The sequence below is a fragment of the Otolemur garnettii genome, unplaced genomic scaffold (genome assembly GCF_000181295.1).
Source record: "Otolemur garnettii isolate 467f Iridium unplaced genomic scaffold, OtoGar3 scaffold00001, whole genome shotgun sequence".
Taxonomy (NCBI): Eukaryota; Metazoa; Chordata; class Mammalia; order Primates; family Galagidae; genus Otolemur; species Otolemur garnettii.
In genome coordinates, this window is record NW_003852396.1 from 48711073 (window position 1) to 48726541 (window position 15469).

At 46.4% G+C, this 15469-nt stretch overlaps 1 protein-coding gene across 1 annotated transcript in view; it reads left to right on the plus strand.

Annotated features, from left to right (window-relative positions):
• Positions 1-15469, plus strand: part of NAV2 (neuron navigator 2) — a 276592-nt gene that overhangs the window by 243915 nt on the left and 17208 nt on the right. The window contains exons 27-32 of the mRNA XM_023510001.1: positions 3818-3971; positions 5115-5277; positions 6007-6107; positions 8376-8471; positions 10720-10888; positions 14083-14318. Of these exons, the coding sequence (XP_023365769.1) occupies positions 3818-3971; positions 5115-5277; positions 6007-6107; positions 8376-8471; positions 10720-10888; positions 14083-14318 (919 nt within the window). The remainder of the gene's footprint in view (positions 1-3817; positions 3972-5114; positions 5278-6006; positions 6108-8375; positions 8472-10719; positions 10889-14082; positions 14319-15469) is intronic.

Consider the following 15469-nt stretch of genomic DNA (forward strand, 5'->3'; position numbering starts at 1 on the left):
AGACTCACAATTTGAGAACTTGAGGCGGGTAGGAGACTCTGATGGAGGCAGGATAGAGATCAGCAGCTCTGGTTCGGCCACATTAAGTTTGGGATGACCAGGAGGCACACTTCTGGAGATGCTGACCCAGAGTCCCAGGGCGTGTAGACTTGGGAGACTTGGGCACATGGGTGGTGTTGAAACCTGCATAGCTGAAAGGCTTCTCTGAGGGGCGGAGGGCAATGAAGAAGACCAGAGGTGTAAGGACTGAGCTCAGGGGCACTCTGATATTTGAAGTTCTGGAAGAGAAAGCAGGGCAGCCAGCCAGAGCAGTGGGTGGAAACTGAGAGCAGAGAGAAGAAACCAGTGGAGGAGGGAGTAGGAGCTGGGCCAGCAACACCGGGTGGCCAAGTAAGACGAGGAGAGAGTGGTGGTGATGCACTCGCTGGGCAGGACCTCTCCTTCCAGCCACGCTCCCCAGAGGGACTGGGCAGGGCAGACTTGGATTTGGATCCCAACCCTTCTCTTACATTCCATAGCATCCATGGACACTGGAGATGTTTGTTTTGGGTCTAGTTTTCCAGAGGGTGGGCTGAGAGCACATGCTTATTTCTAACCTTGAAAGGTTTGTAAGAATGTGCAAATCTAGATGTGAGAGGGAGTTCAAAGAAAAAACCAAAGGCAGAGGGGTTGGGCTTAGAAAATTCCCCACCCCGTGGGCGAAAGGAATGGTCGTTGTGGGAAGGCAATATTTCCCATACTTGAGGCATTTAAAATTAGGCATACCACCAGCCCTGCGTCTGGACAAGACAGCAGGAAGAGGCTGGAATAAGGGGTGAGGGACTGAGTAGGGAAAAATATGCATCGCATTGCCTCAGTAAGTAGTCCGTGAAGTGGATGAGCGTGTACCGAGCACCTACTAGGTATAGTGCAGAAGCACACATCCCAGGTTTGATCCTGCCTCTGGTTTTTGGTTTTTTGTTTTTTTGAGACAGAGTCTCACTCTGTCACCCTTGGTAGAGTGCTGTGATGTCACTGCTCATAGCAACCTCAAACTCTTGGGCTTAAGTGATTCTCTTGCCTGAGCCTCCCAAGTAGCTGGGACTACAGGCATTCGCGACAATGCCCGGCTATTTTTTGTTGCAGTTGTCATTGTTGTTTGGCTGGCCCACTCCGGCTTCAAACCCGCCAGCCTGGGTGTATGTGGCTGGTGCCATAACCCCTGAGCTACAAGTGCTGCCAGCCTCTGTTGTTTTTAAATAGTGTGACCTTGGGCGTGTCATCACTCTGTGTCTCTGCTTCCTCATTTTAAAAATGGGAGATAATTATAACCTCTGCATAGAGTTAGTAATGTACAAAGTAAATGAAATAATACACTTTGAATGCCTAGCCCAGTTATTCATGTATTCAGTAAGCATTTGCTAGGTCCCTATTATGTGCTGGTCAATGTAATTAACAGCCAAGCAAAGGATAACCTGTTAAGTGCAATAGAATTATTGGTGACGTAGCATGAGTCTACTCAGGGACAGAACCAAGAGAGAAGGCTCTATCTTGAGTTATAGGGTTAGGGACTAAAACTTTGTTGAGGTAATGGCACAAGGACTTATTTTCAACATCACTGTTATGTTGTAGACATCCCTCTCAGGTGGCCTCGCCACTGTGTTTCTCAAAGCTGACCAATTTAGGGGATCACGCGGGGACCTTGTTCTCCCAACAGACTGCCCCGATTTTAGTTTGCTTCCCTTTGTAAAGCCATTGTTTGGCCAAGCTCCGCAAAGGAACCCCTGTGATACATTTCACAAAGTGGGTGCCAAGGAAATACTGTCTCTCTTGCTAAGAAAGCTTTCTGAGGAAAAGGTACAGACCACGTGAAAGAGACCTGAGCACAGCGCCTTGCCATGGACAAACCAGTGTGAGACAGCGGGAACCAGAACAGACTGTTCTCTGTAATGAATCAGCCTTCAAGATCTGTGCAGGGCATGGTTTGGCTAAGACCGCGGTATCACTGTGGAATTTTGTTCAGTCCTATACTCCATTTAAACCAGCAAACTATAGTCTTTTCAAGAAAGAACCAGTTTTTGCAAGCTCCTCCTGCAAACCTCCCAAACAAACAAAAGAAAAAAAAAAGGCATGCTGTAGAGTTAAACCTTATAAACCACAGGCTATTCAAAGCCCAGAGAGCTGGGAAAGAAAAGATGATCTGAATTCTAAAGACATTTCTGTCTCTTTAGCCCCTTAATCCCAAACCTATCAGCTTTTATTTCTCCTAGGTATGAAATGGGAATAATTACATGTTCAGGAGTTTCTTGGATTTTTCTTTTTTCTTTTTGGGATTGTAAGACTTGAGACGCTTCCTAAGTTGCTGACTTCTATTCTCTTTGTGTCCTCAAATCAATACAGTTCAAGTGCAGGTCAAGAAAATAGCAACAGAAAGATTTGGCTGTTCAAGTGTTTTTCTTCTCATTCTTTCTGCCCCTGAAATACAGTTGCATCTCTTATAGGAATTTATAAGTCGTTTTCCTTTGGCAATTAAAATTTCTACACCCTCAACCATTTTTACAGGTCAGGTTTTGTTTGGCACCAAATCCAGCTCTTGGATTGTGGACGGCAGGCTTGTGTGGTCGTTTACTTCTACAGAGGTCACATGTTCATTATCTCTTTCAGACGTAGTCAGCTTCAGCTTTGTAACTTTGTGAACTTGGGGTACGTGTGAGTGTTTGTGTTTTTCTGTCGCCAGTCTAAGAAACGTCAGAATTTTCTATTCTGGATCACCCGGTACCCCTGAGCCTATGATATTTGAATTTCACAGAACTTTTTTAGACAACTATCTCTTTCAACATTGCAATTCACTGTGACTTCCATGAGTTTCCGTTTTGTGCTGACCACCAAGTGTTTGAAGAGTAAACCTAAGTCATCAAATAAAGCGCAGCTAAGGGACCACCCCTTAAGAAAGAGGAACTCAGCAGGATCCCACAACCACCTGGATCTTGGACACGGCTGAGAAAGGAAGACAATTAGCCAAGCTATTGCTGAGTTTTCAGATAGAACCTCAGCTTTTTAGGTAACATCATCCTCTCTGGTCTCTAACTCCCTAGAGAGGTTTCCCTTCTTGCCATGAGTGTATTAAGCTGTGTGAGGAATGGGGAAACTTAAAGAAGCTTGCTCTCTAGATACTTTTAAGGGACTGAGTTTTTAGAATGTGACCAGACAGATTCCTTCCTCATTTTAGCAAATAAAAATCACATTTCTGCTGTTTAACCTTGGAGTTTCTAATCTTTAAAACACAGTTGACGTTTCTTCTCGGAGTGGGGTTAGAACTCAGAGGCCACGCCGTGTCATCACAGGAGCCCAGCTGTGTACACACAGGGGCAGGGAGTGGGGATCAAACCCTGAAGGTCACTACCCCCTTTGACCATCTCCTGCTTTTCTTATCCCTAGGTTATGGGAATCTTGATGAAAGGCACACGAAAGCCATTCTGGTTGTCAGAGCTCTGCAAAGAAAGTATAGAACAGTAATAAAAATCTGTGGATTTCAGGTGCTTTGGGCACCTCCAGGAAGCACCAGGCAGCTGCTTATACAGAAAGTGCCCACAGAATGTATTCACATTTTAAAGAAGGAAAATACCGTATTAAAATCATAATACTCAAGTCACCTTTGACTTCTGCAATAATAAGAGGTGCTCAAACGTGACTATTCATCTTTTGTTATTGGTACATATTAAGTACTATGATTTAATAAGTTTTTTTCCTTTCTTGAAGTCTATATAGATTTTTTTTGGCAGTATCCAAACCTGCCAACTGACATGGCCCAGTGCTCAATAACATTCCTCTCCCCCAGGATTTCAGAGTGCATGGACAGCGAGGCTGAGACAGTCATGCAGCTCCGAAATGAGCTGAGAGACAAGGAGATGAAGCTGACGGACATCCGCCTGGAAGCCCTCAGCTCTGCCCACCAGCTCGACCAGCTTCGGGAGGCCATGAACAGGATGCAGGTGAGCACCCAGCGACCTAGACTGAGCTCAAGGCTATCCAGGAAGGGGCTCCAGGAAGGAGCTGTAGGAGGCTACTCTCCACCAAGCCCAATGGCGGCGGCAGAATCTGGTGGCAGCCCTCTGCTTCCCCAGTCTCTCTCTCTCATCCCTCCCTCCCACACATTGCTCAAAGACCAGTCTTTCAAAAGAACGAGGGTAATTCTGTTGCTCCTTTGCACAAGATCTCTGTGACTCCCCGCTGCCTGTGGCGTGCAATGCACGCTCCTTCATCTGGCCTTCAAGGCCTTTTGGGGGGGAGGCTTTCACTCTTCACCCCCACCACCTCCCCAGCTCCAGCTTCCAGACTCTACTCAGCAGCCGGACACATACCATGGAAATTTCTGTTTTATACCATTTCCTCCACTGGGAGAATCCCTCCGCACATCCAAATTGGACCCTTCCCTCAACACTCAGCCTGCTGCCTCTTCATCTGCAAAGCCTCTCCAGGTCTTGGCAGCTGGAGGAGTCCGTGCCCTTATCTCCGTATTCCTATAAACTTGTTCATATATCCCTCTCACCTTCTGCCATGGAGGGAAGACATTTGGGTCTTCTGAGCTATTTTTTACATCCCTTTTTCTGAACCTAACACTAATGCCTTGCACATAGTAGGCCATTCATCAACAGTTGTAGAATGAAATACTTTTGTGGGCTATGCTAACTGGGGCATCACTGGAGAACAGTGTTTCCAGGAGGAGATTCCCTGAATCACTTATTCCAGAAGCAGCTCTGTGAAGGAGAACCGCACACTGTGTACCTCTCTCGGATTCACAGCACAGCACCTCACCAGAGGTTCTGAGACGTCCTGCAGCAAAGAAGCCTATCTTGCACAAACCTCTTAGATTCTTTAGACTCTTTGCCACTTAACCCTCAAGCAGCAGACTCTAGGAAACATTTCAGAGGTCTTTTCAAAGGCAGGTTCTCTGAAAGAATGCACCCTACCCTGCCAGATGTGCCTTGTGTGTGCAGCAGAGGCGCAGACACTGCTGACTCCCTCTGATGGTGTTACTTGCCTTGCTTGGGATCGCTACCCAGTTCCTGTGGGAAATGTCAGATCTTTCCTCCAGAAAAGACTTACTCTCATTAAATCTACCTTGCTCTTTGCAGAGTGAAATAGAGAAGTTAAAAGCTGAGAATGACCGGCTGAAGTCGGAGTCTCAAGGCAGTGGCTGCAGCCGGGCCCCTTCCCAGGTGTCTATCTCCGCCTCCCCAAGGCAGTCCATGGGGTTCTCCCAGCACAGCCTGAACCTCACTGAGTCAACCAGCCTGGGTGAGTAGCTCACAGGACTTGGGAGCAAGACCAGACTCATACCTAGCACTCTGGTCTCCAAGCAAGAACCCTAAGACAAGTAGATAACAGATCAAATGGAGAGGCAACAGGTGTGTGTGCACTTGGGGTGTGTGTGTTTGGGTGTGTGTCTGCTACCAACATGAGCTCAGCCTTTAGACTGCTCTCATGCTTTGCTCCAGCACCCCAAACTCTCCAAGCCCTGGGCTTGGGTCCCTTCACCCACCATGCTGAGTTCTGTTTGATCCATTTTTAAGACGCTGACCTGCAAGCTGAATGCTGCATAAAAACCCTACAGTAGCAGGTCCCAGTCGGGGCAGTGGCTTGGTCTATGATCGTCCTGCCTTCAGGATGGATTCTGGGCTGGTGCAGTCATCAGTGAACACAATCTAGGCTTTCTTTGTAAGCATACTGAGGCTGACGCTTTTCTTTTTTATCCATGCTATTGCTATCGTTTCGGTTGAGTCTCTCCCTCGCACTTCCATTTGGCAAGGTGCATCGTCAGCCTGCTGGTTCCTTGGTTGGTCCACCGTTGGTTTCTGTGACTGCATTCTCCATTTTGCCCTCTCCCCTTCCCCTAAATCCCACCCCATTTCCCCGCACCCCGACACCTGCTTTGTCCCGCTGCTGTGCCAACAAGCAGCGGGGGTGTCAGGAAGCCAGCTTTGCTGTCCCCATGTGCCTAAGGCTGTTGATGTTTTCCATTCGCAGACATGTTGCTGGATGACACTGGTGAATGCTCGGCTCGGAAGGAAGGAGGCAGGCATGTTAAGATAGTTGTCAGCTTTCAGGAGGAAATGAAGTGGAAGGAGGTTAGTTGGATCCCTTTCCCTGCTCTGCCTGTTCCCTCCCCAGGTAGAACTACCTAGCTTAGTGATTTAATCATAACACCCAGATCACCTTGGAGCCTGAGGTGATTTGGAAATAACTATTAACGCTTCTCTTTACTAACCATATCCCCAGCAGCGTTTTGACACAATTAAACTGACTGAATGGCATTTCCCTTTCCCTTTTGTTTGAATGTCTAATGGAGAGTACCGAAAGTGGTCCCACATTGCACTTTCCCATCATTAACTAAACATTAACATCCATCAGAAAGGGCTTTTCTGAGTTTAATATATTCCCAGAGCACTTCTAAGACAGCTATGCACATTTAGAATACAAGGCACAGAAATAAGCCAGCTGGATTCAGCTGAACAAGGGCACCAGTTTTACAGGTCTTCAGAGGCTGCTGAGAAAACAGGTACCAAAGGACAGAAGCATCCCAGGCCCAGGAGCCCTCAGGTGGCTGGCAGGGGGGCGGCCTGTCTCACCAAGGCTGGGGGAAATCTGCATGCTCTAAATCTAGTTTCTGTTTTCCTCCAGAGTCTAGGAATTTCTGCAGTCTCCACCACTGCCAGAGACTGTTTTCGGGTGGGATTAGGGGTTGACAGTAAAAGTTGAATTTTAGTTCATGATTAAACCCAGTGATGCTCTGAATGACCATCTCTCAAATAAATGGGACTTAGCATTTCAAGATCCCTTGAGTTTTTTCTCTCATTAATCAGCGTTCTAGCCAATATGCTACTGTAGATCCAGACAGCAAGGGAAGCCGCAATGCCTACCGGCACAAACCGTCTGCAGCCAGAGTTTTCTTTGCCAGGGGCTTTCACTCTATGGCTGGCTTGTTAGCCTCATTAAAGGAGGTAAACCCAGAATTTTGCAGTTCTCAAGGGTTTTAGCATCATCAGTTCTGGGAAGATACAATAAATAGCTCCATTTAAAAGATGTAGCTAGTAGAGTGATGGGTTATCAGGGAGGGGGTATTTATTCTTATAGTATTCTTACAGTAAATGCAGGTGGTACCTGTGAATGCAATTTATTCTGGGGAGCATCAGTATGAACAGATAGAACTTACATTTTACAGTAGTTTATAAGTCAAAGATTATAACATTCAGGATCCTATCATCCAGATGAGGTTGGTTGTGCAGGGATTATTATCTGCATTTTACAACCGAGAAACCCAAGACAAGCATCACTTACTTGAGGCCACAAGGCAAGTGGTGGGAGTCAGATCATGTCACTGCAAGACTGGTGCTCTTTTCTCTGATGATTTTGCTTAACTGCCAAATGCCGCTGCCTCCCCTTTCAGTAACAGTCCCCGCCCCCCAACGGCTCTCCTAACTACAATCCTATGACCATGTCAGATTTTTTTTAAAAACAGAATGGAACATTCCATCGGTTGTTCCTTTAATCAATGTGATAAATTAGCCCCCATTATGCAGAGCCCTGGGGGCAGAGATGCAAAGAGGTAGAAAATGATTATTTGAGGGGTAATCTTCCTGGAGTTTTACTAGTGTTCTGACCCTGTATTAACTTTTCATTAGAAGAAAAACAATAAATGCTATTTAAAAACAGAAATGAAGGAAAAATACAGAAACACATTTTGTCCTGAAGAAGTATAAGATCTACAAAGGAGATCAATTTAATATACAAATAAGAAAAAAAATACCTAAAGCTAAATATAGATAAGTTCAGAACATGTTATTATGTAAGTTGGGTATAGAACCTTTGAAGCAACATAAGCACTGAAACTGGAGGGGTTAATCACGGAAGGCTTCCTGGAAGAGGTGAGTTCATAAGCAAGGTTTCAAAAGGGACAGATGACAGACAGGAGTGGGGAGAGTATTCCAGGCAGGGATGTGTGATCCATGCCCTGTGTGAGGTACACACATAGCAGAAGGTTCCAGATTGCAGAGAAGAGCTTCTTTCTTCCTGATCCATGGATTGGTATTTGAGCAGTAACGCAGTGAAGGGGTTTTTTTGTTTGTTTGTTTGCAGTTTTAACCAGGGCTGGGTTTGAACTTGCCACCTCTGGTATATGGAGCCGGCACCCTACTTTTGAGCCACAGGAGCCGCCCTCAGGGAAGGGTTTTGAGACTCTTATATTCCACCGAAATTATACCTGGTGTTGAAACACATAGAACTGTTGTTCCTTTCTCAAATCGCTGGTGGAGTTCTAAGGCAATCTGAGTCATCTGCTGAATGGCGTGAGAGGAGATCCACTTGGTTTTCACCTGCACACATTTCCTTACCCTTAGGATTCCAGACCACATGTCTTTCTCATTGGCTGCATTGGAGTTAGTGGCAAGACGAAGTGGGATGTGCTCGATGGGGTGGTTAGACGGCTGTTCAAAGTAAGTGTTTCAAGGTGATGGCTATGGCAGTACACCCGACGTGAGGGCTGGGGAGGGAAGGGAGGCTGTGTCCTGAGCCTGGCCATCTCTCAGGAGGCCTGCTCCCTCCTCAACATCCTTATGTTGCTGAAATGTCCCTGACCCTCAATAGAATGGAAGGATGCTGGTAAGTAGACTGAAGATTAGCCAAACCGTTTCCATCTGACCTTCCTAATGGTTGGCCAGCTAGTGGGAGTCTTTGGAGCAATTATTTGATCCTTTCACAGTGAACTGCTAATGGTCCAAATCTCTTTCTAGCTTAGAATTATGTTCTACTGAATATGCTTTAGGGTATGTGATTGATGGCTGGGGCTTGACCATCAGATTCAGCATCTTGGGAGGATTTGATCTGACTTGCCCAGCATCCTGTGCTAACACTGGAGTCTCTGATTCGGGGTACAAGTGACATTAACATCTGACCAATGGCCAGCGTCAAGGATTGGCACACTTCCTTCTCTTTTCTTTTCTAAATACATCATGAGATTGAGCGTTTGCCACAGGAAAAATAACTAATGAGTACCAAGGTGCGCACAAGGTAACTTGAAAGAAGCTTTCGGCAAATTTTTTCTGTTGTCCTAAGTCAACAACCCTAGTGTTCATTAATTATATCCCCTTCATAATAGTAATAGCCCACATTTTGTGTGTGTGTGCTCCAAAGGCCATGCTAAGCCCATGTTTCCCTTCCCATTTAAAAGTGAGGAAAGTGAGGCCCAGGTCAAGGTATTTGTCCAAGGTCCTGGATCTAGAACTAGACCATGTTGGTCTTGTTGAGTTGGTCTAACTTAATGAGTATCAGTAGTCTTTCTAATCATCTAAATCAGTGTTTTTCAACCTTTTGTATCTCATGTGCACTTGAACTTTTAGATAAACTTCCACAGCCCATTTAAATTATGTTGATCAGAAAAAGAGTAAAAAAAAGAATATGCTTAATATGCTTTGAACGTCTTTCAAAAATAATTTAATTAGTAAACTTCAAAAATTTTCGCAGCACACCAATGTGCCACAGCACAGTGGCTGAAAATCAACTGCTTTAGATCCAGGTGGCCTCATACAAAGTTCTGGTTTTTGACCAAAGACTGTACCCCATCTTAGCCAGTCTGTAGAAATGTGGCCAGGCAAGAACTATGAATAGCATAGGACAGACCACTTCTCCTACCCAACCCATACCTTATCTGCTCATGGCCAGTGAGCAGATCCTTGGAGTAGACACATCCTTGGATTAGAATGACAACCATTTGGGCTAAAAAGAGCAAGAGCCACACTGGGATGATTTAGTAAGTGAGAAAATGAGACTGATCAAGGCCTGCTACTGGGATTGCATCTAACTCATGGTGTGGCCATAACCCATGGACCTTAGTTTTTTGTTTACCAACCCCAAACCTTTTAGCCACTCACCTAAGAGGGAACATTTTCCAAATTAAGCACACCTTTTCCTTCTTAAAAATCTAGAGTTGTGCTGGGTGTGGTGGTTTACCTGTGATCCTAGCACTCTGGGAAGCTGAGGTAGAGGGGACTTGAGCTCAGGAATTCAAGACCAGCCTGAGCAAAGTGAGATCCCATCTCCACTAAAAATGGAAAAAGTAGCCAGGTTTTGTGGTACACACCTGTAGTCCCAGCTACTTGGGAGGCTTAGGTGGGAGGAGTGCTTGAGCCCAGGAGTTTGAGGTTGATGCGAGCTGCTGACACCACTGCTCTAGCCAGAGCAACAGAGTGAGACTCTATCTTTAAACAAAAGATCGAGAGCTGATTTCTTTTTCTGGCAGCCCTGTGTTTTGTTCTCTTTCTCATCACTTCGATCTTGGAGCCAAAAGAAGAGGATGGTAGAGAGATTTTCTGTCAGAACCACTTTCTCACGAATTTTCCAGCACCATTCACAGGCCCCAGGTCTCAGAGACTCAGCTGAACTCGGGGAGCGCAGCCTCGCGATTCCACGCTTGGCTCATCGAGACTAAACGTTCACAGTCTTGTCAGGGATTTGTTTTTTCTCCCCATTCGTGACCAAATAAATCTGTACTTTAAGAGGCCTGTGATACCAGGGCATTATCCCAGTGGAAAGTCAGCTCTTCTCCCCCTCATGCCACAGCTCAGTTTCAACTCAGATATCATCTGAGAAGAGAAGGTGGTCGTAAATCACCCAGTGAAAACATGAGTCACAGGCAGATTTGAGCCACATCTTTGATGGGGTCTTTATTTATTTATTTTTTTCCAGGAATACATCATTCACGTCGACCCAGTGAGTCAGCTCGGGCTGAATTCTGACAGCGTGCTCGGCTACAGCATTGGGGAAGTAAAGCGCAGCAACACCTCCGAAACGCCCGAGCTGCTGCCCTGTGGCTATCTGGTGGGGGAGAACACAACCATCTCTGTGACCGTCAAAGGTAATTAGGCTGATTGGGAAGTTTGGAGCTTTCAGGAACGGTTCTCTTTGTGTCGTGACCCGGCCTGGTCAGTTGCAGCCACAGTTTTGTTTGTGCATGTGTGTGTGGGTTGCTCTTTTTCTTTTTTTCTTTTTCCCTTCTACCACAGTTACTCTTAGCTAAGCAAGTTGAACAGTGTTGCTTTTTCAACCACGGTCGGAAACAAATAATTTTAGTTTATTGCTGTAATTATATAACAAAAGATCCCATTAGCCTTATGACTCTGAGATGGTGTAATCTTAATAACCCTGTTGAAATGAGGCTTTACCAATCCCAGCGAATTCCTCTTGCCAACAAGCCTTGGACATGGTCCATTCTAAAGATGAGGAAACCACGACTTGCTGTAGGCTGCACAAGAGTCGCTCTGAGCATCCTGATGAAACTGCTACAGCTCTGGCCCACGCATGAAGCTGCCAGAGCTTCCGATGGCCTCATTACCCAGAGATATTAACCCCCAAGCCAAGTGTGTTCCTTGGAACTCTAGGCTCACAGAGTTCTCTGTGGGGCGAGTGCGGGGGTGGAGGGATGGACCTTTTATGGCCAAAGAAGTCTAGGCAACTACATCCTTAGCCTAACCTTTTGGGTTTGTGGACCAGTGGGCAGGAGTACACTACATTAAAGGCACTGTCCTTTAATGTTCTAACTCCTGCTGATTAAAAAGGCCGTTCAATCCAGTCTGTTCCAAATTTATTGAACTGCAAAACCCCATCATTTCCTATGCATTATGAACCATTCAGGTAATAGACTCTTATAAATACTGTGTGTACTAGGCTCATGCTTCATCTTGTCCCATTTCTTTGCTTCTCTAAAAGGCATTGATCTTAACTACAGTTTGACAGCACAGTTCTACAGTTTTCCGATGTAGGTTTTATTTCCCGGATGATAGGGTTTTCACACGCCCTGTAACATTTTCCATCACCAAGCATTAAGATCTCAGCTCTACAGATAGCATTTGGTACATGTTACCTGAGCCTCACACAGCCTTCTGGTGGCAAGTAAAAGTCTACAATTGTGCCCTTGAACTACAAGTGGCGGAAACCAACCCAAAAGTAGCTATCCCAACAAAGGAAATTTATGGATCAGGTGCTCAGGGACCAAGCCTGCCTCAGCTTTGTCCACCACAGCTGTGCTTATCTGAGCTTTGTGCACGTTGCTGGTGAAATGACCCCTGTGAGCCCTAATTAATTGACCTATTTTAGGCCCCTAAGGGAACCTTTCTGGAAAAACGTAATGAGATGATTAGGGGAGACCCCGGCCCTGCCATGAATCAAGTACCCATCATTGACTCAGTCATTGTGAACAGAGGGAGAGTTTGGCCAAGCTGGGTCACAAGCCCACACATCTGGGTGGATGAAGGGGCTAGACTGGCTTCACTTGAACTACCTGTGACAAAGAAGACTTATGCTCTAAAGGGGAGCAGAGAAGGGTATCAGGCACACTGGATGGAACAAGTGTTCACGAGAACCCGTGAAGGAAAGCCTTCCCATCCTGGGCTCAGATTGCATTTCATCCCTGCTGCCAGGCATTCGCTGTTCCCTGCTCACTTTACAGGTGAACAGGGGTCAGAGGAATGACCTCTCGCTGTGACCAGACCAAACTTCTGTAGAAACAGTGACACGATGATCTGGTCGCTGGTGGAGCACGCCACCCCCACAGAGCCTGTGATGCTTTGCTGTTGTCAGCACATCAAGATTTAGCTCAGGTTTATTTTTCAGTGATACCTGACTCTTCTCTTTTCCTGTAGTACTTAAAACTTACACCTTCAAGGCACTAAAAACCACTCAAGGATTTGAGCTGGAAGAATTTCATGAGTACGATGATTCACTTCAGTGGTACCAGGGGAGGGGAGTGTGACTTTGTATGTTCTCAAGGGAGTTTGTCAGCCAAACATCACTTCCTGGGGGGTTTATAGCGAGAGCCTGAAACAGCAGCATATATGCAGAGAGAGGTGTTTTAGAGGTCCTGTCTGTGTTTATTCACTGTTGTTATTAAGTTTAGACCCCAAATCTTATGTTCTATATTTTACATCAAGGTTTGAGCTGGTGTAGCTTTATTGAACTCAGTAGCTGGAAAGTTTTAGGCCTCTGCCCCCAGATAAGGCATTAGGGGACCTTTATCCTGGTCATTCTAAGACAGTTTAGACCCCAAATCATATGTTCCATATTTTACATCAAGGTTTGAGCTGGTGTAGCTTTATTGAACTCAGTAGCTGGAAAGTTTTAGGCCTCTGCCCCCAGCACATAAGGCATTAGGGGACCTTTATCCTGGTCATTCTAAAACAGTCACTGCATTTGGGGGGAAAAATCAGAAACAAGCATATAAGTGCATTTCAGGGAGATCTACTTTGTGAATCTACAGTGAATGATTACGAGGAAGGAAGATGGTATTATAAAACAATCCCCTTGGTTTATTTCTTTTACTGATTGTCTTAAATGTAGTTTTTAAACAGAATCATTCTAAGTTCTGGACAGTGGATCTCAGATGGATCTTTTCTTGGAGACAGTATCAAGAAAATAGCTCTTGTAAAGCCAATAACCCTGATGAATAAAGTTGTCCCCCAGGTTGGAAAGGAGGAAGATAAAATTTCCACTTGTTGACAATCAGAGGTTCTAGAATGCAACATCTCATCCTAGGTTCAGAATCAAACAGTCCCCTCTTGATTTTTTCTCATTTTAAAGACAAAAGTACTATCACCTCTGTGGTGCATCTGAGAGTGGACAGCAGTGGCACACAGGCGAGAACCAGGGAAAGAAGAGGCAGCCTCAGGGTTTGGCAGGCACAGTAGAGAAGACTCAGCTGTGGTTGGGCAGGCACTGTAGTATACCCAGACAGGCTAGCAGAACCCAGAGCCTTAGGAATTCTGCACAGAACAGATGAGGATTGACAGCCCAGATATTCACGTGAGTCTGAATCTGGGAAAGTCACCCAAGACAGGAGCCAGAAGGACACAGTGCTTAGGAATGGGGGGAGGGGGACTTCTTGGAGCAGTGACAGTTTGCTCTCAGCCTCCAGTCTACCCAGGTGGGCAGTGACCTCAGGTGAGTGGGCTGCCGAGGAAAAAGATAACCTTAGGTCTTGGCGGCCCCAGTTAGGCAAGCACGGAGAGCTGCCTTGTCTACAGGGCTCCACACACCCACTGTCTCTCTCAAACACAGGGCTCGCGGAAAACAGCCTGGACTCGCTGGTGTTTGAGTCCCTGATTCCAAAGCCCATCCTGCAGCGCTACGTCTCCCTGTTGGGGGAGCACCGGCGGATCATCCTCTCCGGCCCCAGCGGCACCGGGAAGACCTACCTGGCAAACCGACTGTCAGAGTATATGGTGCTTCGAGAGGGACGAGAGTTGACCGACGGGGTAATTGCCACTTTTAATGTGGACCACAAGTCCAGCAAGGTGAGGAGGTCATTCCTGTGCCTGCTGCAGCTGGGGGCCCTTTCAGCACTGATGATACCAGTGCCATCCTGATGGGAAAGCATTCCCTAGCAGCTCTCCTTCGGTGGTTATAGAAAGGAGGTGAGGAGGGCCTCCCTCAGGTCCTCCCAGCAAGTTCCGTCTCTGGCTAAGTCAATTGAGTTCATTTATGCTGCTCAGTGCTGGTCGTTCTTCACGATCATCCCCAATCTGGCAGTGTCAACTGACCAACAATTTAGCATGTGACCACCAGACCTCCAAAATAAATACCGGTCTTCCTTCTTTTGTGGGACAGTGGTAGCTATCACGCCAATCCCCAAAATAACAACAACATCTCCCATTTACAGACTGCTTGCCCCATGACCAGCGACTTGGCTTTTTCACTGCAACACCTTCAAGGGAGTAGTTGTCACTGTCTCTGTTCTGCAGAGGAGGAAGTAAAGGCTTATGACAGATTGGTGCCCATGACCATTCAGATGGTACCACGAGGTAGAACTGGCCCTGTGGCCAGCAAATAGGTCGGCTCCTGCTTCTTGATGGAGACCTGCTCAGATGGAGTCTGATCTAGTCCCAGCCAAGGGTTGGCAAGTGTTTTCTTAGACCTGTTCATTCTCTCCCACAGTGAGAGAGGATATGAGGATAGTTGGATGATTCACTCTGGTTGGCCCTATGCAAAGGCGCCCGAGGAGAAGTAGATTGCAAGCAGCTCCTTTGTCTTAAGGATCACCTGGGGTTCCAGAAGACGCACATACCCAGACCACACTCCTAGATGGTCTTTTTCACTAAGTTTTGTGGGGTGGGAATCTGCACCCTCCACAGGTTCCCCAAGTGGTTTTGATGTAGGAGCAGGATGAGAGAGCTCCAGTGTGAGGTTAGGGAAGGCTCCCCAGGCACCATCTGGGCCTCCACTCACTTTCCCCTTGGAGGGCAACCTCATACAGAACTCTGTCAACAACCGTGTACTGCAGGCCTGACCAGGGGAAGTAGGGCTCTAGTCTCAAGGAGCAGAGCCCTGTCCTAGGTGCCTGGAGCCAAGAACCCAGGGTAAAGAGGGGCTAAAATAACCAGTAACTATATTTTCTTTTTCTTGTTCTTTTTCTTTTTTCTTTCTTTCTTTTTCTTTCTTTCTTTTT